At 42.1% G+C, this 25,141-nt stretch overlaps 2 protein-coding genes across 9 annotated transcripts in view; one reads left to right on the forward strand and one right to left on the reverse strand.

Annotated features, from left to right (window-relative positions):
- LY75 (lymphocyte antigen 75) overlaps window positions 1–25,141 on the forward strand; it is a 90,511-nt gene that overhangs the window by 57,810 nt on the left and 7,560 nt on the right. For 3 of the 7 annotated variants that reach the window (XR_013929971.1, XR_013929972.1, XR_013929973.1), the window contains exon 36: window positions 849–1,012. The exons of the other annotated variants lie outside the window; for them this stretch is intronic. The gene's annotated coding sequence lies outside the window, so the exon portion shown is untranslated. The remainder of the gene's footprint in view (window positions 1–848; window positions 1,013–25,141) is intronic. 7 annotated transcript variants of the gene reach the window in all.
- The window catches only part of LOC308068461 (unconventional myosin-X-like), a 93,684-nt gene that overhangs the window by 2,531 nt on the left and 66,012 nt on the right, over window positions 1–25,141 (reverse strand). For both annotated transcript variants that reach the window (XM_080399134.1, XM_080399133.1), the window contains 17 exons: window positions 24,885–24,924; window positions 22,594–23,385; window positions 20,345–20,468; window positions 19,659–19,902; window positions 18,728–18,823; window positions 16,984–17,077; window positions 16,318–16,373; window positions 14,468–14,610; window positions 12,533–12,727; window positions 9,744–9,901; window positions 8,772–8,895; window positions 6,559–6,856; window positions 5,122–5,329; window positions 4,223–4,359; window positions 3,232–3,355; window positions 1,347–1,796; window positions 365–556 (listed from right to left, as the gene is read on the reverse strand). In XM_080399134.1, the coding sequence (XP_080255260.1) occupies window positions 365–556; window positions 1,347–1,796; window positions 3,232–3,355; window positions 4,223–4,359; window positions 5,122–5,329; window positions 6,559–6,856; window positions 8,772–8,895; window positions 9,744–9,901; window positions 12,533–12,727; window positions 14,468–14,610; window positions 16,318–16,373; window positions 16,984–17,077; window positions 18,728–18,823; window positions 19,659–19,902; window positions 20,345–20,468; window positions 22,594–23,385; window positions 24,885–24,924 (3,475 nt within the window). The remainder of the gene's footprint in view (window positions 1–364; window positions 557–1,346; window positions 1,797–3,231; window positions 3,356–4,222; window positions 4,360–5,121; window positions 5,330–6,558; window positions 6,857–8,771; window positions 8,896–9,743; window positions 9,902–12,532; window positions 12,728–14,467; window positions 14,611–16,317; window positions 16,374–16,983; window positions 17,078–18,727; window positions 18,824–19,658; window positions 19,903–20,344; window positions 20,469–22,593; window positions 23,386–24,884; window positions 24,925–25,141) is intronic.

Here is a 25,141-nt window from a genome sequence, read left to right on the forward strand (position 1 = left end):
AAAAGCAACTGTAATGCTACTAATTTATATTTTTTTGGAGTTTGTGAACTCCATTCATGTACTGGAAGGAAACGAAAACACCAAGTGCACTCATGAGCACCCAAAACTGGACGTTCCCAATGCACTGAAAGACCATCCAACCTCCTTCACTTTTTAACCAGCATAATTTTTTTTCTGTTCATGCCTGTATTCAAGAAGAGGTGCCATGGCACTTTAGGCTTAAGCTCCCTTTGTCTTTTTCCTTGGCTGTCCAGTCCATTCAGCTGGAGTTCTTGCATATAAACTTTTCTAGTCCTTGGCTATTAGAGCTTTACTGAAGTGCTAGCGAAACTGCACATATAACAAGTCTTGTGCTTTCATATACCTGGGATGTTTCGAAGAACATTTCTCTCTCATCCACTGTAATCTTGAACGTGTTAGGCTGTGGTGCTCCGAAGAAAACAATGTGTTCATACTGGAAAGTTTCTAGTGGTTTAGGATCCCCTCGCTTGTAGACAGACACATTCTCTGTGCTGACTCCAAGCCAAAGATCATTTGGAAATCCACCCTCCTTGCACTGCAGAAAAAGAAACGTGAAATTTTGCATAAATGCAGTGGAGGATCAAATAATTTTTGATTCAAGGAAAAGCCCTCCATTTCTGGCTCCTATAGGACATTTCAGCTCTTCCCCCCAACAGAAAAAAATAGGATGTTGGCAGAAGGAATCTTGAAGGCAATCCTGCTGCAAAGATTTAGAGGTGACGTGGCTGTGAATCAAATACTAGTTGAGTATTTGTACTTGTAATACCTAGAAGCTCTCATCAGATTTTAAAGTGATTTATGAGGTCAATATTCTACTTACTTTGCAGGTAACATAGTAAGTGCAAGCAGCTTCCCATAGTAATCCACATAGGCAGCAACAAAACTGATAAACCTGGAACTGTGGATTCCTACTCTAGCAGGCTAAGCACAGTGGCCTAAGTGACCAAGCCTGAGCAGTTTCTCCTGCAGAACAGGATTGCACTTTTTGCTGGTAAGGACAACAGAGCTTCATTTTACTTTTGCTTTCACCAGCCTCCACCTGCTTAAGCCCAAAACAATTTCCCAAATTCTATTGCTCTTCTAATGAAGTGGGAATCCATTGTCTGCCTCCATTTACTGGGATGCACCACCTTGCTTGCTCTGTGCTCTCTGCATCGCACCTCTTTGGGTATGTGGCACTACAGGCTTACCCTAAGCTTACTGAGGCAAAATGCAGCCAATTCCTGAAATTCCCTTCTGCTGCTGAGCGACATATACAGCTGTATCTGTTCTCCAGACTGATGCCTCTCCTTGGCAGCAGTTACATGAGTTTATGCATTGCTCACCTCAACATCAAAGAGGGTTGACCCATAACCTGGCCACTCCTTTACAATGGACATGTATTTCACCATGGCCTGATGCTGAGAGAGTCCCTGCAGCTTGGTCCATTTCTGTGCTATGCTTGCCCGAGCAGCTGAAAGCTCTTCCTTTACCCACATCTCCATCATCTGCTCCTCTTCTACCTTCTGCTTCTTTACTGAGCCTGTCTTGAAGCTACGTTTCAATGTCCCTTCAAGGAAGCTGGTCCGTCTCCTCTCCAGGGTATGACTGGTAGTGCCGCTGCTCTTTGTTGAGTGCAGTATTTTGGATTTTAGTCTGTTAACTGGGTAGATTCCATCAAGGGTCCAACTTATTTTGGAATAATCTCCATGAAGATACTGCAGCCGTAGAGCTGCTAGACGCTGCAGAGTGTCCTCTGGTGCAGGAAAATGACCATCTATGAGGCTTTCATGAGCCTACAAAGAAACAAACAGAAAGTCCCCCAAACTCATCAGAAAGCAGAAGCACACTTTATTCACAGTTGGGTCCACGCATGGATTCCTGTGGCATCTGCCAATCCCAGCAGGAAAGGCATAGTTCAGGAGATCGGAGCAGACATTATAATAAAGAAGTCAGAGTCCAACTGTTCAGTCTTGGAGGGGCACCTCTTTCTGCAAGCCTGAACAGGACAGAGATCTCAGAGGGGCTCCTATCCTGTACTGAAAGTCTTATAATGAGGACTTCTTAGGTCTGGAACGATGGGAGAGATCGGAATTGAGGCAATTTGTTTTGCGCTGTACCAGCTACAGCTCCTGTGTGATCATATTCAGCACCAGAGAGTTAGATGCAATAAACTCAAGACTCTTAACCTCAGTCTCATTGCATACCAACACCTTCTACCTCCTCCTATTTCACCTGATGTCTCCCCCAATCTTCTTGCTTCCCTTTGTCTGTTTTCCTGTGAAATATATTTGGGTGGGGGTTGCTACATCCATCTAATATCTGAATAACATCTGTTCTCGTACTGTTACTTCTCTTCCACCACTCTTTGCTAGCGAGAGCTGTGTGGACTGAAAGCCTTGCCATTAGGGAGTTTGGTACAATTGAGTTTCCACAGGCTGCCATGATGTCTTGTTCCTGACCATTTCCTAGACATCCTGTAGTTAACAATACTGCATCTTCACTTCAAGAAAGCCCTCCTAGGCCCCTTCATTGTCTGTATGATGTACATGCCATGCATTTGACTATCAGAGAGTTTCAGTCTTCATGTCACTGACTCCCTTTAACACATGCTAATTTTCAACAGCTACAGTTTTCTGAAGCGAGATCAGTGTCCATTAGAAGTAATAGATAGGACAAATCACACAGCTGGGCACTCCAGTCAGTTTAGTTTTACATCCCTGATTGCAAGGTTACTTCATTTTCTCTTCCAGTAACAGAAGATACTAATCTCCTGTTAATCAAAAGAAATTGCCCAAACGATGGGGTTTTTTAGTTAATTCCTGTAACACCCCAAGGATGTGCTGTTCTTGTAAGCTGATATGCAGATAACTAGATTTTCCAGTTTTCTTTACATCTATGTTCTGCAAGCAGCTACTTTTCATGATCCTTCTTGAATCATTATCCAAATTTCTATATCTTTTAAAATTAAATTTTAAAAGCATTTTATTATCATTAGTCTTCTAGTTTTTTGAAGCCCTTGTTCATTTATCTTGCTTTTGTTCTAATACTCCTGTTCCCTGGAGAACTTCACAGTATATCTGCTTGGTAGATTCCAGGCAAAAATCCAACACACTAAATTCTTCTGTTCCAACCAGCATTCCCACTTCTAACACAAAGGTAAGCCATTTTTCTCTATACTCTTGTGTGTTTCTGCCTGGAAACGAAATCGTTCTCCAAGATCAAGCTTACCTGCTCAAACATGAAGGCAAACTCTACCCCGTCCTTGGGAACATTCTCAATATCCAAGAAGCAATAAAGCTTAAAATACAGCTGCCACTGTCCTTCCTCATCCTCTTCTTCAGAACCAGCAAGCCTGTAAGATAGGTAAGCGAATGACAGGTGGAAAACCCCAGTAACCAGAAGCACCACAGTACTGGGATGCCCACAGTGCAACTCGCAACATGAAGATACCCCTACATTTCTGAAACGTAGAGCATACAGAACTAGCTGATATACCAGGACAACTTCAGTACAGCAGACTTTTCTGGTAACTTCCATTTTTTCCTCTGAGTCACACAAAATTTTGTCTCAGAAGGGTCCAAAGTTCTTATCAGATATACTTGATCAGAAAATTAGATCAATGGTCCTAGATAAATGCAAGAGTTGGAGTCAGGACTCAAAGTATTCCCCATTTTCAAGATACTTATTCCATGTAATCTATGAAAAGCATCAGTCTTGCCACCATTTGGAACGATTTTATTTTTGTCTTTACAATAGATACAAAATAGACAATGGCATTGCCAGCCTCTGCCATAATGTATTGCTTTCTTTGTATATCTGGCCACAAAACCAGAGTCCACGGTAAGATATCAGGGCTGCATTTCTAGGCCCAGATCCTTGCTCTCTCTTCTTATACAGCTATTATGATGTAAATTGACAAGATCATTATCAGATTTAAGCAAATCTTCCCTGAGCTCTGCTAGTAAACCCTTGCTCTTTGATAAAGGTGCTACTAATTTTGACAAGCCTGATAAAGAATGTTTCTTCATCACCAAAATAGATGTGAACATGGTTTTCCACACAGTGAGAAAGAGCACTTGAACCTTACCAAAGGGAAGTTCACACCAGAGAATGGTTGAATCACTTCAGCTGCTTCGGATGAAGCTACCTGAGTGTACTATCACTTAACCCAGCGTTACATCCAACTAGGAGTTAAAGGTTTTATGAAACATTCTCCTACCTCTCAAACTTGGCCAAGATATCAGCCACGATAACCCGACTCTCAACAGCACGGTCCACCTGCTGGTTATGTTCAAAGAGCGCAAACATGTTACGGCTGTCCTCCATTGCTAAACCTCGGATCAGCTTTTCAACCACCTGCAAAATCACAGAGTAAGTACTGTACATACTTTCGCAACAAAGAACCAGTACCTCTTCAAGACACTCGTAATTCCATAGACTTCCATCGCATTTCTCCCTTAGTTATCTTGTTTTCAAATTAGAAGAATTTTAACCCTAAAAGATCATTCCCTGCAAGGAAGCCATTGCTTGATTTGATCATTCTCACTGTTATTCTCTGAATCTTTTCAATCTCCACTACCCTTTTGAAGGTAGGAGAATTCGAACTCTGCACAAGAAACAGACACATAATGGATTTAGATATCATGACAGTATTCCTGGTTCCTCTAGTATGCAATTCCACTTTTTACTACTATTTTTACCTCTGTTTGGTGCTAGTGTTTTCACAGAGATGCCTACTATAACCTGAATCTTGCTTCTGACCTGCTAACGATTAAGTTACTGGTAGGATACCCCTTCCAGAAAGATTACTGGGATTTCAGCTTGTCCAGAAAACTGTGTTTAGCCGGTCTTCGGAATTACTACCTTTCCAATGGGAAGAACACCAACAGTGTTTAGATTTTGTAGCACAGTTGTTAACTGATATTCTACAACCCAGGTGTAAGGCTTGCATAATTCTGAACCTGCAGAATAAGCTAAGCTTTCCCTACTAACTTTGCAGATACAGCGACAAAAATAAAGAGAAATTGGAGATGGATAGGAAAAAGGAGTCCCTTCAACAGATCCTGTACCCAGACACAGAGATGTGCTTACATCTGGTTAATGCTACTAACGCATTACCTCCCCAGCGCTTGTGTGGGAATTGATGGTTATTTTACAGGAGCCACCACCATGGCAGTACACAGTTGTAGTCATTTCTTCACGGGTGAGAAGAGCCTGTATTTCCTCCTGAGAGGGCACAAACTCCCTTGTCTTTGTTCTCTTCAGGGAATCGCTTATGAATTGTGCATACCTGTCTATTTCTGAGCCTGGGAAGAGGTCTTTTACCCTAATTGTAACAACAAACAAAAAAAAAACCATTACACAGAGAACCAGAAAGTGCACGCGTTACCACATAACTTGGACTACTGCATGTAAAGTGTTCAGTAGAGATAGTGATGTCAAGAGCACCACAGCAAGAAGGAGCCCACTTATTTCCTACATCATACAACCTGCTTTTACTAGCCACTCCAAAGTCACTTCAGTGGCATTTCTCAGCAAGATATAAAATAAGCAGTTCAAACTTCCAGGAGTTTAGTACCAGCTGCAGATAGTAGACTGACTATCTACTGTAGATAGACAGATAGGACTGACCATCTCAATTTACAAAATTGAGATTAAAAATAATGAAATTTAATGTAAAGCTTTTTTTCATTTATTCTTACTTGTTTTTTTAATTTGTTGGCTGTGCTTGGGCCACTTTAATAGTATTTTTCTGAATCAAGAGGACAGAAAGTAAATGCTTTATGTGGTTCTCTTCTCTCCAAGGCCAGCAGTTCTAAATATAACATTATCTGCAATTCCAGTGATAAAAACATGAAATGGCAACATGGAGCATTCCTCAGCACCTCTTCTAACCAGGCCCTGGATATAGCTGTTTGGTATATTGGAACAAATTTCACTTCGCTTTTTCCTAGCCGGGAAGGAATCAAATAGGTTTCATCGATCTTTCTCATCATTAATGAATGAAGTGAGGCTACATGGCTGCAGCTCAGCCCCAGTGCAGACTGCTTTGGAAAGCTGCATTAGATACTGAAGATGAATTTGGAAGAAATATAAATTATTTAGTTCATGATAACTGGAGGTTAAAGCGGATTAGAAATACAAGTTCTAAGTATTACGTGCTTACTTAAGCAAATATTGAAAAATTATAAATTGGATCTACAGTGTATCTACTACTCTACAGTATACATTTTGCCTGTGGCAGCTGCAAAGTAGTATGTATTTCAATGCATATGAAAGTACAGTCCTCACCTTTCCTGCCGGTTAACAATATTTATATGCACATTAGTAAAGTAATTAACAGAGTCTCATGGTGTTCTGTTTGGGTAGCCTTACTTGCCACATCCTTTCAGGAAAACAGATGGGTGGCAAGGGGGGAGTTTGAATACAGCAGAACTGCGCACAACGGTGGGAGGCTGCAACACCACAGGAAGATGTTCACATGGGGGAGGGCGAGACTAAGAACTACAACAGGCAGTGGAAGACAAGCAGTGTGAACGGGAAGAGGACGTTTACCTTCTCAGGTGGAACCTGAGGTAGCGCAGGATCCCTCTACTGGGCAGAAAAGTGCAGCTCATACATGCCATCAGCTGCCAGTGGTGCAGGTTCCCAGTGCTGTTGGGATGTGGCATGTGATTAGTTTGTTTGATGAGCTGACAGTACACTTCATCACGAAGGGGCTTTAAATCATGGCAGGTCTGCAGAATGCCTTGGATAATGGGTATGGGGTCAGACACCGTCTCAATTTCCTGAAGGGAGTTAAAGATCTTCACTGCTTCATCCTGTAGGCTGCTGTAACCCTTCTCCTGTTGCACTGGGGAATGATCACAAAGGTGACAAAAGAAGTGAGCATCTCCCTCATTTTCTACTGACCCAACAACACTACAAGCAACTGTACTAGTCTGTCACACAACAGCAGCAACCTCAGCATTAGCTCATCTCCTGAACTTAAATTTATACTCAAAAGTCATTAATGCTTCCTGTTTACATGTGCAAATGCAGTTTTAACTAGTACTTGCTAACATCTAACTTGTCACTGCAAATCTGTTTTTGGATACACCGTGCAGAAAAACAAAGTAATATCTTTAAGGGAAACTAGCATTGAAATCTAGTTTGGGCATCAGTGTCTGCAGATGAGGTACCAAGAGACAGCTTTTGGTACCTCATCTGCAGACACAGGTGAAGGGATGGCAGAAAGTCATCTCTGTGTAAAATGTCTCTTCACCTGGAAGCACCTATAAAGCAGAGGGTCACTAATGCAGTTAAGGCTTTAGGTGCCTGAATGCAGACATCAAAGCCTGGCTTGTGTACTTCCAAAATTTTGCGCTGTGTCTGTATTAGCTTTGACCTCTGAGCCAACACAGAATATTGGCACGTTGTTGTGCCACAGATGCAGCTTTTACCTGTTGTTTACTTTTAAAAGACCTACACCAAAACTGGTTAACTTTTTTAAGAACCTAAATGTCTGCTTTGAATTGCTCAGAAGTATGCAATACTACCATACTGCTGCAGGCTTGCATGCTCCCTTGCACATCTCTGGAGCTGTAGGTTCTTCTGAATCTCCTGTACAGCCACTGCTTCCCCGCTGGCCATGCACTAATTATAGAATACAAAGACACAGCCCTGTAGCAGTAAGTTCCACAGTTTAAGTACTTGCTTTGTAATTTTTCTGTATTTCAGAACGTATTTTTTCTGCGTTTTTAATCTGCCACTTGATTTGATCCTTGTATCATGAGAGACAGTAAGCAGTTGCTCCCCTTTCACCTTCATGACAGACCTTCTAGACCTAAAAACTTCTTTGTGAGGCTGAAGAGTCCTGCTCTATTTAGTCTCTGAATTGTAGGCAAGTCTTTGTATGCCTTTGATCATCTTTGAGTAGGCTTCTGCTTCTCCTGCATCGTTGTTAAGATGTGGAAGGCCAAACTGCATCCTGTATTCAAGATGCAGGTGCACGATACATCAATGCAGCTGCACAAAGACTTTCTTCTTTCCTTTTCTAAGCTTTCAAAACCTTGCATTAACCATTTTGTTTCTGTGTTCAGCACAAGAGTTGTCATTTTCATAAAGCTATGTAAATTTGTGTTCCCTTTCCTAAGCAGAACTAGATCACTACCTATGTGGTAGACTGTTTTTCCCATGTACATTGATTTGCATAGCCAGACTGAAATTAATTTCTGAAAAGATTTTGTGGCCCAGTCACTCTGTGTTAGAGATTCTTCTATAGGTCTTCAGCAGCAGCTTTCAGTTTTAGTATGCCAAACAGTCTGGAATCGTCAGCAAATCGCTTTGGTTTTCTGGTGGCCTATCAGACAGTCTAGGTCTTTTATGTTCCTGAAGCATTTGAAGAAAGGATTCATTTAGCCTGGTTTTACAGCAGCTTCTCTATGAATACTATCCCACTGCCAGTTGCATGAGGTAATCCTGTTGTAGATTTCCACTGGAGCCATTCGCAACCCAGCTGCAGCTACAGGCTGCATCCCCCAGATGGATGATAAACTATCTGCCCTCATTTACTTTAAGATTCAGTGTTCCTAAGATATGGGGCAGTGGACACAGAATACATTCCAGGCAGAGAAAGGGACTGCTCCCTCTCAGAACCCTGTGGGCTACGCTGCCCCAAATGGATTTCACCTGCACAGAGAGAGCTTACAGACCACTTTTGTGGTGCTCAGGCTCCACACTGATCCTCAAAACATGAGCGGACTCTGTCACATGGGTAAAATACTTACAGTTGACACTAACATCTCCATACGGTAGTGGGAGCAATGGGGAGTGCAATGGGTGCTGGGTATATCGCAAGATTGGGTTCCTCCTATATGTCTGTTCCACTACTTCAAAGTTTGTGCTGTTTTCCTGAAGAAAAAAAAAAAAGAAAGAAAAAAAATATTATCCTTAGATGGGGATAATCCTTCACAGGATGTCCTTACACGTTTAGGTTCAAGATCAATCACCTTTATCTAAGTTTCTGGAGGTCTGTAAAGGGACTAAGTGACCAAAGCATAATTCACATATAAAAATTATTCTGCACATTATTTCTGAAAATTAAACATAATGCTGTGTCATACCAAAGGTCACTAAGCACAGGATCTTGACTTCAAATGTGGCTTGTGACTGATATCTAATGCAGGCATGCAACAGGTACTTACGGCATGATTCCTCTCTGGTATATCCTTCAAGCTTTCAACAGTAAATGGTTAATAGACTTTCTGACCACAGATCCACCATGTTTCGTATGTAGTAATGAGTCTGTTCTCCCTGCATTTGCCTGGTTGTACTACATGTGTTTACAGAACAGATAGCCAGGTACAAAGAGGACTTCAGGGTACAGCAAGGTCATGTGGCTGGTAGGAATGGAAATTTTTTATATTTGTGCCCTGAAGATGCTTAGGAAAGGAAAGGATGAAGCGGGGATTTGCAAATACTTGATGGTGTAATCCTGCATGCAATTTGTAATTGCACACAACTGTAGCTTAGACTTATGGAGATCAGTTAACATGTGAATGCAAAATAAAATTCACATAGGATTTGATTATTTAGTTGCATAATCATTTAGGTTTCTTTTCCTTTTTTTTTTTTCCTCTTTATTTTCCCCTCTAAGACAGCAACCCTGTTTCTTGCCACATTCTCAGCAATCACTGGGTAAGGCCAGTGGTGATCTGGCTGCTCCCAACTCACTTGGGGAGTAATAAGATGCCACCTACCCTGATGTCACGAATGAGTTGCTGTGTAGGTGTTTCTATGGGAACTTTGCTGTCAATGACACCTTGAATGGCAGAGGCCCAGCGCATAGCTTCATTTAACAGCTTCGTGTACAGTCTGTAGGAATGTTTTCGCCCATGGACAATGATGTTCCAATAGCCTGTAGAGAAACAAAGAAGTTGGAAGATGAAACTTGCTTCCATCTTATGTAGCTGACTGGAGGTTAGCAAACGTGATGCCCACCCACAAGAAGGGCAGGAAGGAGGATCCAGGGAACTATGGGGCTGTCAGTCTGACCTCGGTGCCAGGGAAGGTTATGGAGCAGATCATCTTGAGTGCCATCACACGGCACATACAGGACAACCAGGTGATCATGCCCAGCCACCATGGGTTTGTGAAAGGCAGGTCCTGCTTCACTAACCTGATCTCCTTCTGGAGGGTGACAAGGTGACCCTCTTAGTGGATGAGGGAAAGGCTGTGGATGTTGTCTACCTGGACTTTAGTAAAGCCTTTGACACCGTTTCCCACAGCATTCTGCTGGAGAAATTGGCTGCTCATGGCTTCCATGGGCATATGCTTCTCTGGGAAAAAAACTGGCTGGATGGCTGAGCCCAAAGGGTTGTGGTGAATGAAGTTAAATCCAGTCAGCAGCCGGTCACGAGTGGTGTTCCCCAGGGCTCAGTACTGGGGCCAATCCTGTTTAGTATCTTCATTAATGATTTGGATGAGGGGATCAAGTGCACCCTCAATAAGTCTGTGGATGACATCAAGTTGGGGGGGAGTGTTGATCTGCTGGAGGGCAGGAAGGCTCTGCAGAGGGATCTGGACAGTCTGGATCAATGGGGTCAACTGTACGAGGTTCAACAAGGCTCAGTGCTGGGTCCTGCACTTGGGTCACAAAACCCCATGCAATGCTACAGGCTTGGGCAAGAGCAGCTGGAAAGCTGCCTGGTGGAAAAAGACCTGGGATTGTTGGTCGACAACTAGAAGCTGGCAGTGTGCCCAGGTGGCTGAGAATGCCAACAGCATCCTAGCTTGTATCAGATAAAGTGTGAAAAGCAGGACTGGGGAAGTGATTGTCCCCCTGTACTCAGCACTGGTGAGGCTGCACCTCAAATACTGTGTTGGACCCCTCAACCCATGAAAGACGTTGAGGTGCTGGAGCAAAGAAAGGCAATGAAGGTGAAGAATGGAGCACAAGTCTTATGAGGAGCGGCTGAGGAAACTGGGGCTGTTTAGCCTGGAGAAAAAAAGACTCAGGGGAGATCTTACCCCTCTCCACAACTACCTGAAAGGAGTTTGTAGTGAGGTGGCTGTAGGTCACTTCTCCCAAGTAACAAGTGATAGGACAAGAGGAAATGGCCTCAAATTGCACCGGGGGAGGTTTAGATTGGATATTAGGAAAAATATCTTCAACCAAAAAGGTTGTCAAACATTGAAACAGGCTGCCCAGGGAAGTGGTCAGCTCACCGTCCCTGGAGGTATTTAAAAGGTGTATAGATACTACATAGGGACACAGCTCAGTGGTGGACTTGGCAGTGCTAGGTTAATGATTGGACTCAATGATCTTAAAGGTCTTTTCCAACCTAAATGATTCTATGTTTCTATGATCCTCTTTTCCTGTAGCACATGGCTGAGGAAAACCACTGCTGCTTTGATAGCAATGTATGGTGCGTCTGGTTAAAATTGACTAGGTAGTCATTAACATCCACCATTCCCAAAACATATTTATCAGTGGGAAAGTCCCAATTCAGGTTTGGGTACAAAGACAGCTTTCAAAGATACAAGTATCTTCAGTGCAACACGAATACTTCCCTGCCAACCAGCCAGCTCACTTTCACAGACAGCATTTGGGATACACTGTGCTATTAATCACTCAGAAAATGACCACTCTACACATAACACCCAGTCAGACTACCAAATCAATTCTCCTAACTTTTAAAAATAATGTTTGACATAAACTGAGAGAACACACTAGGGCAATGACAATTCACTCTGCTAAAGACAGCCCTAGACATTTGTTGAGATCAAAAACGTGGACAATTGTTTTGCAAGTGAGCAGAACACATTTCTTCTCATCTCACTTTACCAAAGGCTTCCCACTTCCAGCCCTTTTAAAAAATATCCCAAGTAACTCCACTATTCAAATGTCTAGCATTTCAAGTCTTGTTCTAAGGTTCACCTTCTTTGTCAGCAGGATTCACCCTTTGCCCCAGAACCCAAGTTCCCTCCCAAACTCATAAGGAAAGCAATGGAGGATCATTGTGTCACACAGAACTGTGTCATGCTGCATAGAAAGCAAACATATGTCCTAGTCTTCTTTTCTTTCTAACAAGTTGAGTGATGCTACAAAAAAGACTTACAGTGTATGCCATTGCGTTATTTAAGAGAGTAACATAGACCCCAGAGACAAATGTGGGTCATGCTACCAAGTGACAGTTATTTACAGAGATGTGCTGATAATTACAGTGTCAACTGGAAGACCTCAGACCCTTTCCCTATTTGGAAAACATTTGGATAAACAGTGACACTACCGAAACACAGAAAAACCATCAGCACTGTGTATCTGCACCAGCTGTGAGGGACTTATCATCACTTGCACACTACTCTCTGGCCCTTTGCAAGCCTAATACCATTTCTGTGGTGAAGCATATTTGCAGCCAGGCACAGAGCGTCAGATAATGTCAAGACTACTTTCTCAACATGACACACGATTACGTTCCTGCACCACTCCCTCTTCAGGCAACTCCACACATGGAAAGTCTGCTCGTTACCACATTCTTCCACTTACCTGTGTCTTTGAAGACCCTCTCATCGGGCTGCACTATGGAGCAGAGGCTGTTGAGCACAAGTGTGCCAAGCTTGGCAGCCGTGCGCTCAGATGACTTGTAGTAATCGAGGGCAGTATTTGTCAGAACAAACCAGCGTTTCTTCATTTTCAGAGAGGACATCTTGTTGCTGCTCTGAACCTCTTTATGAAGCCAGCCTAGCACAGGAACACAAACGTGTCAATGGTTTCACCATGGCACTCTAACTCTGCAATCAGAAGTCCACTTCTCTGCAAAACGCTCATGCCGGTACCTACCATCTCTGCCTTACTGGCTATAGCAGTATCCTGCAATGCCACTGTAAGAAATTAGCCCAAAATTTTCCATGAAGCTGTTCCATCCTTCAGCCCTATGTATGCTGCTATCAGTGATCTGTGGTTTAGTTTGCCATCACCATGAGGGCATCCTCTATTTGGCATGCTTCCCTTACAAATCAAAAACATTTGAATGAGTAATTTACAATTCATTCTTCCAAAGAGATGCCAAACCCTATCCAAACCTCGATGGAAGTGGTTTGGTGATACATGTTTTCATGGTGATACATGTAGAAAGATCTGTAAGCATTACATGCATCTCTTCCTCCCGCAGTCAGGCAAAATAATTTCTCTGTCATTTTAGATTCCCCACAAAAGAAAAAAAAAAAAAGAAAAAAAAAAGAAATTCAATACTATAAAAGAAAAATGACAGTCTGCATTGCTAAAGCTGTCAAAAAGACAACTTTCTATTCAAAGCTGTAAAAAGCAATGTCAACCCACATGGCAAAAAGTTCAAAGAACGTGAGACTGAGCCCAGAGATTCGATGTAAAGAAAAATTGCAGATCTTCCCAGACAGATGCCTTTGTGGCTACACCACTGTCACACAGACATCTTACTGTGAAGTGCAGAGCATATACTGACTCTGCAAAGGAGCGTTCCTTTTTTTCTTTAACTAATGAACAATATAAGATAAAAGGAACTGTTGCCTTGCAAATAAGTATTTTTAATTTAAGGTACTCAAACTTGTCTGATAATATGCTTTATATCATTCAGTCTCCTTGAAACATTTAAGACTAGGGTGAAAGGCTTATGCTTTTTGATGATCCTTTTCTTCCTGCCCTCCTGCATTGCCATGACCACTCTCAGACCTTCATTCTCTCTTAGATACTTTCTAGAAGACGTAAGGTGATTTGCTCATGCACTTGCTTTCCACAGATTGCATCAGGAGTGTCTTCATACATTTAAGGCCATGTGATGAGCTGAAAGTACTAAGGACATTTAAAAAAAATTGAGACAAATGGAGGAGTATTTTGTAATATATGTGTGATCACTACTCATGCATTAGCTCCTCCATCTCCAACTAAGGTCAAACTGCAGATATAATTTAAATCTTTTGCCCAGCCTCAGAAAATTATTCTCACCTCATTATGTCTACCATAATCAGGTTAGGTTGTTTAGCTGAGGACAGCAGCAATCCCACAAAGATCTCTCTCCCTCCTCCTCTACATGACAGGTGTCAGAAGGAACAGAGCTTTCTGAAAACAAAAGCTGCAGTGTCATGTTATCGTCAGTCTAAGCCAGCTGCTCCTGAACAGCAGCCATGCTCCCTCCTATTCCCTTATGGCATTTGCTGGACATGTTGAAATAGACTCAGAAATAATATCAGAAAACTAAATGTATGAAGAACTTACTTTGTTCCAGCTTTAGCTTTCTGAATCCACCTGACATGGAATCGGCTAAGAGCCAGTGCCAGCACAACACAAGACATGGCAAGTAGTGGGCAGGAAGGTGGAGCGGGGCAGAGAAAATTGTTTGGGGAAGCAGCTAAACCCTAGATTGGATTAGCTGCCATCAAACCTCCCTCTCAGATCATAAACAGAAGATGAGTTTCACATGTCGTAATTGCATGCATTTCCTTTTACCTCTCACAAGGAATTCCTGGCCATCAACCTTTGATTCGCCTTTTGGTTTCTGCAGCAGGGAAATCCAGTGATGCATCTCCTCAGGAGTGTCGCTGTTGCAGTGAATCACTCGATTTGCTGTGATGATCACAAAAGAATTTGGTCTGCCAGAAAATAAAAGCATTAAAATTGGTCATAACCATACAAATACCTCAACACACAGCACACCCAAAGCCCTGTCCTCAACCTTCCCATAAACAATGCAGAAAGACTCTCTGAATACAAACTACAGAGAAGTGTAGAAACGCTTCAGTGCATATCCTGTGCAGCTGATCTGCAAACTGATGAATGCAGAGAACAGAAAAATGGAATTAAACATCTTTCAGAAGCTACTTCCAAACACTTGAAAACATTAATTAGCTAATGACCAGCTGTAAAACATCCTGGGTTCATAAGTGAAAGACTTTGTTCTACCTTCTGATTGGACTAAGCTAGTTCTAGTACCACTCGGCTGAGCTAGTACAGCCATTCTCCTCGTACTTATTAAAACCAGTGATGCAGTAGCAAATACAGGACCCAGAGGGGTCAGCTAAAATGGGTTTGAGATCGGTTTTAAAAGAGATGAGCAGACCCTGACAAAACAGAGGAAAAACCGTTATGCTGCACCTCAATGACTTAGTCCTTCTGGTGCAACAGACAAATGTGTCCTACCAAACAAACATTCACAATTCTGTACAAAATTGATATTTCACAGGAAAATGGAAAAATAAAAAATAAAAATATGACCAGTTCCAGGACAACAGAGTCAGAAAGCTTTGAAAGCAAACACAGATTTCTATGAGAAAACAGAGAAATTGAGAAGTAGAATGCAAGGATGAAGCAAAGGCTAAATGGTACAAATCGAGCAACTGTCTGGCCATTGCATAAACCTATGGAAGATAAAAATAAGCTGCATAAAACCTTTGGTTGAAAAATAAGCATTTTTCTCAGAATTTGTTTAATGTTGATTCAAACAGATATCCAGAACCAAACAGATGCTCCAGAAGAGTATACCTCAGCAGATGCATGAACAAATTTTGACTGTTCAGCTCACTGTTTATGCCTAGTTTTTTTACTGGTACACAGATTAACTATGAGGAGCACAGGCTGAGAACTGGCTAAAATATTTTGATCAATGAAACCTTAGTATGCTACCAAGATAGGCATTTTCTAAACTACTAACTCCAAAGTCCTGGCAATGTTGTGAGAAAAAAAACAGACCACAGACGTAAATAACTTAATAACTAACATTTTATTTGAGCACTGTAGTAAGAATCTTTGCCCTGTCTGAACCTGTTAACACTGTAGGAAATAATTAAATGTTAACATAAAGCAGTATGAAATGTTCCATATCTCTTTTCTGAAACTAACCAATCTGTGAACTAAATGTGCTCTGTTGCATTGCAAAGATTTTAAGAGTACAGATTTCTAAATGCATCCATTATTCTTCCAGAGTGCTGGTTCTTTCCCCTGAATTTACAAAATTAACTCAAAATTACTCTGTTGAAAAACTGGAAGTGCTGCTTTTGCTGAACATTTTTGTTTAGTGTTAGTAACAGCTTAGACTATAATTTCTTGACATTGAGATTATGCTGTTTCCACATTTAAGAGGGAAAAGAGAAATGGTCACTCAAAGAAAATATGTATGTGAACTTCATGCCTGTGAAGTGACATAGCTTGAAACAAGCTTAAGATTTCAGTCACGTTTATTTTTTTGGACATAGATTCTTATGAGTTTAAACAAATGCAAACCCCAAAGAAAACCTGGACCTACCCACAAAAATATGCTAGAAAGCTTCTGATCGAACAGATGGTCAGGTTGTTCTACTTACCTGTCAGGATTGTCTGAGGCACAGACAGAGTCAATAAGTCCAACATCCAGAGTTCCCTGTACAGTGAGAAAGACACAGATAACAGGAATTGCTTGCATCTCAAATTACAGACATTCTCCTTCATGAATAGGATTGGAACTGAAAACATTCTTCTGAATTCCAATAGCTTGAGTAGAAATGAACATAGGAGAAAGGCACAAGTGAGTCATCTTTGCTCCTTAAACAGCATGCCAAGATGGACTGGAGGAAAAAAAGCTACAAATTTCCAGAGAGCATTATGAAGGTCTGAAATAACCTTTGCTAGTATCTCAGTACCGGCAAAACACATAAATACATTATTCTTCCCAACTGCCTATCTTCTGTCTGGAATAACTGTGACCCAAACTAGTGCCACAATCCCATCCAAAGACATTTTATCTGTACGGCGCAGCCCCCTCCTTCCCCTCAAACCAAAGACTGATGATCAAGCTAAGCCACCCACAACCACCATGTTTCTCCACTGCTTACCCTTTTTTCTATCAGCTTTGCTGTTTCTTTATAATAATTGTCCAACTTTCTTATACTGCTTATGAACTACAGCACTGCATGTGCAGGAAAAACCTTCACAAAATAGTTAATCACAGGGGGCTCTCAGCATGCCCACAGACCGGTTGCACAGTAACTCACCACAGCATTCTTCGGATTGGCCTGTTCATCCTGCATTTCCCTCAGCTGCTGCGCTGTAGCGCTGTGTACTCGGCTCAGGACATTAAACCAACCGCTGGCAATCAAAACAGACTCAAAGTTAAGATTTGGGTAGTGAAACTAGCTCTAGAATATGATCAAGGACCCTGGAAAGCTGCCAGTGGGAAAATCTCTTCATTCACAATTTGCTGAGGACTATGCTACAAAACATCTCTTGGGCTGATCATACCAGATTCTAACGTCTTCCTTCCTTATTTATCTAGGAAAATTCTGTGCACGTTCTCCAACCCACTAACAGCTGCTCCTGCAAAATCCAGTTTTCTGCTTGCTGCTCACAGAACTGTAAGGAAGCAATGTCCTTGTCAGGGAGCACGTGTCAGCAGACTGAGAAGAGCACAGAGCAGTTATAAAGATAGGGTCAGTTGGGAATCTTCCTGGACTAGAATCCTAGAGGAGACACCTGGCAGCCTTCTTAACTAGGCTTTCTCTGATCTGTTCATAAACTTGAAAGTCATATGGCTGTCAATTAATCATGGGTTTTTCTATAAGTAAATTTGGAGTTAAGTTATTGGTCTGTAAAGGGGCTTCTTGTTACAGACATATCTGGAGGCTAATCTGTTGCAGAATAAGCAGATTCTATCTGCAGCTTCCAGTGAGATCAGTAAACATCTAGACTTCATGAAAGATTCTAAAACTGGACACTCTACAACATCTGCTAATCTGCCCTTTGCTAGTGCAAGTGTTGGTGCTTTCTCCTCCCTCAGAAGAGACTAATATGGCATTGAGAGAGGTCACATTTGGTTTACACTTGTCCTAGCAATTCTGCAATGTTATCTTACAGCATGCCTTTTCCAGTTGTGGAAGTTCTGGGTTAAGAAGTTACTGTTTCTTCAGCTACTGCCCCCTGAATTTGCCTGTTTCTTGTTCGTGTGGCTGTTCTTTAGCCTATTTCTTTTAATTTTGTGTCCAAACACCTTCCCTCTTCCTCTCCCTACACCCAAATGAAATAATAACAGACCCTAAATAACTTCACAGAATCAGATTAAAGTAGATCAGAGAAACAGTCACACTGGCTAGGCTGAGAGCAGAAGCCTTGGTAAGAGTGGGAAAAGTGGGAAAACACGACCAGCTAGGGACAGTAACCTCCTAACCTGGCTTTGCATAGCCAGAACAGATTGTCCAACCTGCCCTTAAACAACTGATTCCCACTGCCCGGCCAGGACCCCAAGAAGGAAGAACATGAGTCATTTGTTTGCTTTGCACTGGAAAGATTTTATCAGATGACACTACAGACTCTGATAAGCTGATAAGCTCTGTCTCCTGGATAAAACCCAGCTGCTCTTGAAATCATTTACAGACAACATGAATAGACTTTTTGTTTGATTCAAGATTCCATTTAATAAATAAATCAGCTATTAGATGTTCCAGTTTATATTAAGGTTTTGTGTGTCTCCTGAAGTAACCCTTGAATTCAGCATGCTCACAGCCACACAAGAAGGTGGCAGTCCTGTGACTGACCGATAGGCTGAACCACCATCTCAGTAGCTGCAACAGGGAGTCCCCAAAGTAGGTGTGGTACTTCCCAGTAAGTACAAAATGACACTCTGGAACAAATCCCAACTTCTTTCCAGCAAAAGGGAATTGATTGTGTTTCCCAGGCTCTCCCATGCGTAGCTGGGTTTGACCGGCACTGAAGGAACAAACCCAAGAAAACTCCCTCTTATACCTGGCATCTTCTGGTGACTCCGCAACAATGTGATAAATTCTGTCTTCTGTCACAATGTCTAAGGCATTCTCCTTTTCATGAATGTCCACAATCTCCCTGGAACACAGCAAATCACAAGAGACAAAACTGAAAACCTTTCACAAGCATAAATTCCACCCGGCCAATTTTTTCACATCATACCATTCACCATACAGAAGGGAAATCACTGGTTCAGATGGCTGCTAACACGGCTACAGAAATGCAAAATTCCTCCAATATACATTAAGACTTTTAGGGTTCCCTTAAAAAGCTTTTTAAGTTAGTCTGCTACAAAAGCAAAGCTTAAGGCATTAAATGGATTTTCTTCAAGACACCAGCAGACTAGATGGAAGAAGAGGTGACAGGGAGGTTGATACAGAGGGCTGTTTACAAAGTGGGGTATGCCACTCTTTTTGACACTTCACAGGTCCACATAATGCTAATAGGTGACTAGTCTCTCCTTTCTTACAGCGGGAGCTGAGGAATTGGCTATGGCAGCAAAAAGAGCATTCAGGATTCAGGAGAAGGCACAGTACATGCTGTCAAATTCAAATCCCACTGTGAGCTTCATACCACCTCTGTGAAATGCCTGCAGAAGCCAGGAAACAGATAGAGTCGGGGTATGGGAGAATGCATGGGGTATGTACTTGATTAGCCCCTCCTGGTCTGACTCCACTTGGAAAGAGCTTCTGACAGATTACGAAATGCAAGACTGGAAAAAGACCCATCAAGTAATTCCAGACTCCCTCCAGAGTAAAACCAGAAGCTGTAATTGTCTTTTCCTTCCCTTACGTTTCTGATTCTCCTAGCCCTATGGGAGATACATAGGCCAATGAACTGGTATCACTGGACACTTCATTATTGATTTAGAGAGTGAATACTAGGGATCAAAAGGATTTACTTCTTCACTCACTTTGCCCTTCTGATATCAATTGTCCCCTTCAGCTTTTCCTCACTATCGTTCTCAAAGTACATCAGCTTGGATTCTCGAAGCACAAACCAACGGCGTTTCCAGTTGCGGCGTGAAAGTGTTGACATGCCTCCACCTTTTTTATAGAGCCAGCCTGACTTCAGTGCCTCTTGCTTGGTGCGGAACCACATGAAGGCCTCATTCTTCAGAACACACCAGCGCCGCCTCCACGGGTTCATGAGACCTCCTGCAAAGCAAGGGAGCAAGATTTCATCAGACATGCAACAAAAGCCACTTCAGTTCCTACATGAAACAAAAGAGCTGAAGGAGAGAAACAAGGTTATGCTTGAGTTTGAACAGAGAACAAACGAACCAGTGAAACAAACACAAAATACAGAAACATATGCACCACTCAAACATTTTTGTACTGCCTTCAGTTTTGTAACTCAGAATGAGTCATTTAAGCCCATGCCAAGTGGGCACAATTCCGTCTCAGTGCCAAAGATATCCAGTCTAATTCCCTGACATCCACCTCCCTCATCTTTGTTTTATTTGCTTGTTTTAAATAAAAGAAGGGAAAAAAGTAAACAGAGAACTAAGAGCAGATGAAGATAATTATTCTGGAGAAACAGGAGGAAAGCAGGTTTCCTGGATTCCATCCTTCCATGGTTTTGGCTAAAGCCACTTACCTTTCATGTAGAGATAGCTATGAAAATAGGGTGGTCCGGAGCCATTGAAAATAGTGACTCGCCCATTACAAAACTCTTCATCTGTATCAATGTAAACATCTACTTCTTCTTCACTGTCCAGAAACTAAAAGGAAAAGCAGAAATACAGGCCACTTGGGTTCTCCTGGTCGCAGGAGGACTGGAGCAAATTAACAAGGCTAGAGAAGTCACATGATCAGAAGGTGCAAAACTACACATACTCCCTTTACAAAAAAAAGCAATAGACTAAAACTAGTGGCTTGACAGCTTACCCATTAATGCCTAAAGCAAGAGTCTCCAGAGCATGGAATTTTCATACCAGCAAGGAGAATGACATTTGGCAGTGGACACGGCTAGAAAACTCCAGTTACCAGCAGTAACAAACCTTCCTGTGTCAAGGCAGAGCCCACAGTCCAAAATCTAATTTAACGGAATTAAGAGAGAATTTTTTGTTTTGGAGAAGTTTTCTGATTTTTCTGGCAGATAAGCCAGGATGCTGGACAAGATGGAGCACTGATGCAATCCCAGCAAGGAAATGCCTTGCTTCGGGCTGATTAGGAAAAAAGCACATTCCAGAGTAAATGAACCCTAAAAACAAAGATCTAATAGTACTGTATTTACTCATCCCTGTTCTCCAACTAGATATGGCCCTCAGCCATAAGAAAGTACCCTTCACACACGAAACCCCAAATTACTTTATCGTTTCCTTTACCTTAAATACAACTTTCTTTGATTTGCTTTATTAATTTAATACTAATGAAGGCAGCTCCTTAGACCTTTTCCTTCCTCAAATGCATGTTGCTTCTTTTAATTTTTCCCTTCTGTCCTCTCTCTGTGACCTCTTTGCACTCCTCTCGTCTCATTCCTGTTCCACTCATTCATTATCCCTCTCTTGTAATTAAGTTTCAAAAAGCAGGTACTCTTGGATCAGCAGTTACTGATGAGATCTTGACCCAGCTGCAGTTATCTCTTCCTATGGCTCATGCATGACATGGTATCAGCTGGACTTTTCATGAGTGTTACTCACTGAGGAGCCCAATAAACCCCTTTACTTCTATTTACCTTTTAAGAATGGCTGAAACTGGTCTAGGCTGTGACAGAATGCTTCATGACTTGAAGATTACCTGATAGTGATCTGTGAGTACCAACCCACAGAGAAGGTACCTTTACTCAAACAGATCACATCACAAGAAATTCTTACGGCTGGCAGCCGATGTTAGGGAAATGCAAGCAGGAAAAATTATGCAACTTTTAAAGAAAGGTCACAATCTACCATTGCAAAAGAATCGCAAAGGACATAAATTGAATTCCTTCAAAATAAATTTACAACCAAATCATTTTTTGGGGTTTTTTTGATTGACATTTCTGATTGACATTGACTGAATTCTGAAATTCTGATTGACAGAATCAATTCCAATCATACAAAGATATTTTATAGTTTAAGTCTCTATTCTCAGGGGCATCATTCATCTGAAGTATTTTTATGGCTGTCATTGGCTTTACACCTGAACTCCTCACAACCTTACGTGGGGTTATCATTGCATTATTAAGCAACTAGCCTGAGGGCACTCAGGAAGTCCACAGCCTAGTGTGGGATCTAAGCTGAGACGCTTGAAGCGTGAGGCTAATAGCCCAGCTTCACTACCCTGTCATTGTCCCATAGGAATGGAAAGGTTCAGTGGTCTCATTTGTGCACACCAGGACCCAGCCTGGATCAGCACAGTAATTACTTCTAGCCTTAGAACAGCTTACCTTGTACACAGCAGCTGAAAATAAACCCTTGACTCTGAACAGTAACAAGACCAGAACAAAAGTTTTAGTGACAGAAACAAATCAAACCCCAGCCTTTCCACTGCCTCTTGTCATTGTCCACTGGAAGCTCAGGCTACTTCTGTGAAATCTAAGGTAGAACACATACCTACAAGGTATCAGTTGCCTGCTTTTAGTCTTCCAAAAGGGTGTTACGTTAATAAATGGTGATGGAAGCAATCTAAAATAGTCTAGGTACGTATGTGCTGCCTTTTGTACCAGTAGACACTGGACAGTCACAAGTGCTCTGGCCTTCAGCCTATCTACAACACTTCCCTTTTTTCCAAGCTGATTACTGATGTAAGAAAACGTTCTACACGAGTAACAATACCCAGAGCAAGCAGGCATAAGGTAAGAAGGCAAGTATGTTACAAATATCACTTCACACTAATGTCCGGAAAGGTGAAGGGAGGGATTCTTACCGAGTCCAGGCTGCCACGGTTGGAGTCCAGGCTGGTACCATGGGAGTGTCTCAGACCTTCCTCACCATTCAGAGGCTCAGCTGAGGTGCTACCTGCATCTCCACAGCCATCAAACTCCTCATGGTCGTAGTCTGACTCCACATCTGGGGGGGAAGTGTAAATCGGCTCTCCCACCTCTCCATTGTTACTCCTTTGTGTATCTGAGACAGTACTGTAAATACTTTCTGCTGGGTCAGATAGAGCTTTCTGCTCCTTGGGACTAGTGGTTCTTTCCACAGGTTGTTCTGGAGCAGGGACAACCTCTCCCATTTCCCTTTGCAGAAGTGAAAGGCTTGTGTCCGCAACTTCCTCTGAGTAGTTATCACTGTTTCTTGTGCCATGCTGATTCAAGACCACCAAACTGGAAGCTGGCCGTCCTTCATCATCAGCATGAAAACCCTCATCCACTTCTTCTTCAGCCAGTGGTGCCACCAGGCTGCAGTCAATGTTGAGTGTGCCCTCACTAGAAAGCGAGCGCTCTAAGTTCTGCACACTTTCATCCAGGTTGCCAAAATCCAGCAACTCCAAGAACTCCTGGGCAACCCTAGATGCCTCCTTTTCCAGCCTCTGGATCTCTTCTTCTCGCTGCCGATTGATTTCATTCCTGGTGTTTTCACAGATGATAGACATGTGATCCTCCTTCTGTTGCTGCAACTTCTCAATCTCCTTCTCCAGCCGTAAGATCTCCTCCATCTGACGTCTCTCTTCTTCTTGCAGGGGAATATCTACCTCCTCGGCCTTTACTGATTCCACCTTAAAGAATTTATAAAGTGTTAATGCAGTTTCTTCAGCCTACAAGGCTCCTTGCCTGGCCCTTTCATTCTTCCTATCTCCTGCGCTTGCCCCGTACTTCCTATCTGCAAAAAGATGACTCTAAGCATCCTGTAATCATCCATGGTGTAAAAACTAAAGGCAGAACTACTGGATCTTCAGGTACCTCCTTTTTTTCCAGCAGCCTACCTCCTTTCTGCATCATACAAAGCAGCTCACTGGGGTCAGTGAATTTTTAGAAGAGCCTCTCTGTTTGCTGCTCATGTTACCGACCTTCGTATATTACAGTTTGGATAAAAGCATTCTGAAAGTCTGTCCTCTCTTTTTGAACTATCTCATACACATACACACATGTAGGAGAAAGCAACTATTTACAAATACATATATGCATAGTCTGCTTAAGAGTTGAAGATTGCCCAGAAATTCATTAAAAGATTTGGGGATTTTGTTACTTCCTGAGTTGAGGGTTTAACCATTAGAATCTAGGTCTGGAAGGGATATTTGCAATGAAGCAGGACTGTTTCCAACCCCACTCCACCAAAACTCCACCCAGAATTTCTTGGCATTCTTTAGCATCACTGGATAGGTGATGGCTGGCTGGCTGCTGAAGACTCTGTCTTCCTCTATTCTCCAGACTGGAGTAACAGGATATTTCTAGCAAGTACACAATAATTAGAAGACAGAAGATACCAGTAACTTTCGCTGATGTTTAGCTGTAAGATAAAGCCACCCTCCCCCCTCCATGAAGGATGTTGAAAACAGACACACACAAGAAAAGCAAAAATAAATTCCAAAAGGATTTCATGTACTTCCTGAAAGGAGTATGACAATGCAGCCAATAAACTGGCTCATTTAAGCCACAATCCTTGTTTCTTTACGGTTACCCTGTTGCTTGTTCTCTACTTGACTTTTACTTGTGGACAAATGCATTTCTATACTCTACTCCTGAACCGAGCTGGCCTGAAACTGGGGAACAAGTGGTTTGGGAAAAGAAATAAGAAGATACACAGCTGTTTTCACACACCTCAGGGTAGGTGGTCTGCTCTTTGAAATATCAAGTACCAACAATAAGATCAGTTACAAGGGGTTTATTTTAGCCACGGTAGCAGCCGGCTGCACTCTTATTTTGGCTTTTACAGGCAACAATCCAGCAAAACAGACTGTGTCACAGTGTAGCGCATCACAAGGTCAAGGAATAAGCTCAAGCAATAGAGATAAAAAAGGATGCTGCATGTTCAATACAGAATTTTTCAAATAGCAACTATGCAAGCTGGTACGTGAGCCTTGAAAAAAACCCTACCTTGTTAACTCTATGCACCTCTGCCAAAGCCAAACACCTGCAGGTTTTGAGTGAACAAAGCCCATTTTTTAAATAGTATTGTCACAATAACAATATTAGCTGCAGGTGAAGTGTAGGTAATGAAGGACCCTTCACAGATACTCAAGAGGAGACATATGAAAATAATAACAGTTAAACTTACCTGAGCCACCTGGACGTGCTCATTCAGTTGCTCCTTTTCTCTGTTAAATAAACAAGACGTGATAGTCAGAGGTAGACCCAGTTCTCCTACATGAAGCTTTCAGAGTTACATGGAAACTCCCTCCATGGAAAAGGTTAAAATAAAGTACCCATTGTAAGACTGATTTAAAAGCTCTTGTAATTTAGTAAAAATCCAGTTCTCTGTGGTTGGCATGGCCTTTGTGAGTACAACAGATTTTCCCCACGCACTTAACTTTC

This window comes from Falco punctatus (genome assembly GCF_963210335.1).
Source record: "Falco punctatus genome assembly, chromosome: 8".
Taxonomy (NCBI): domain Eukaryota; kingdom Metazoa; phylum Chordata; class Aves; order Falconiformes; family Falconidae; genus Falco; species Falco punctatus.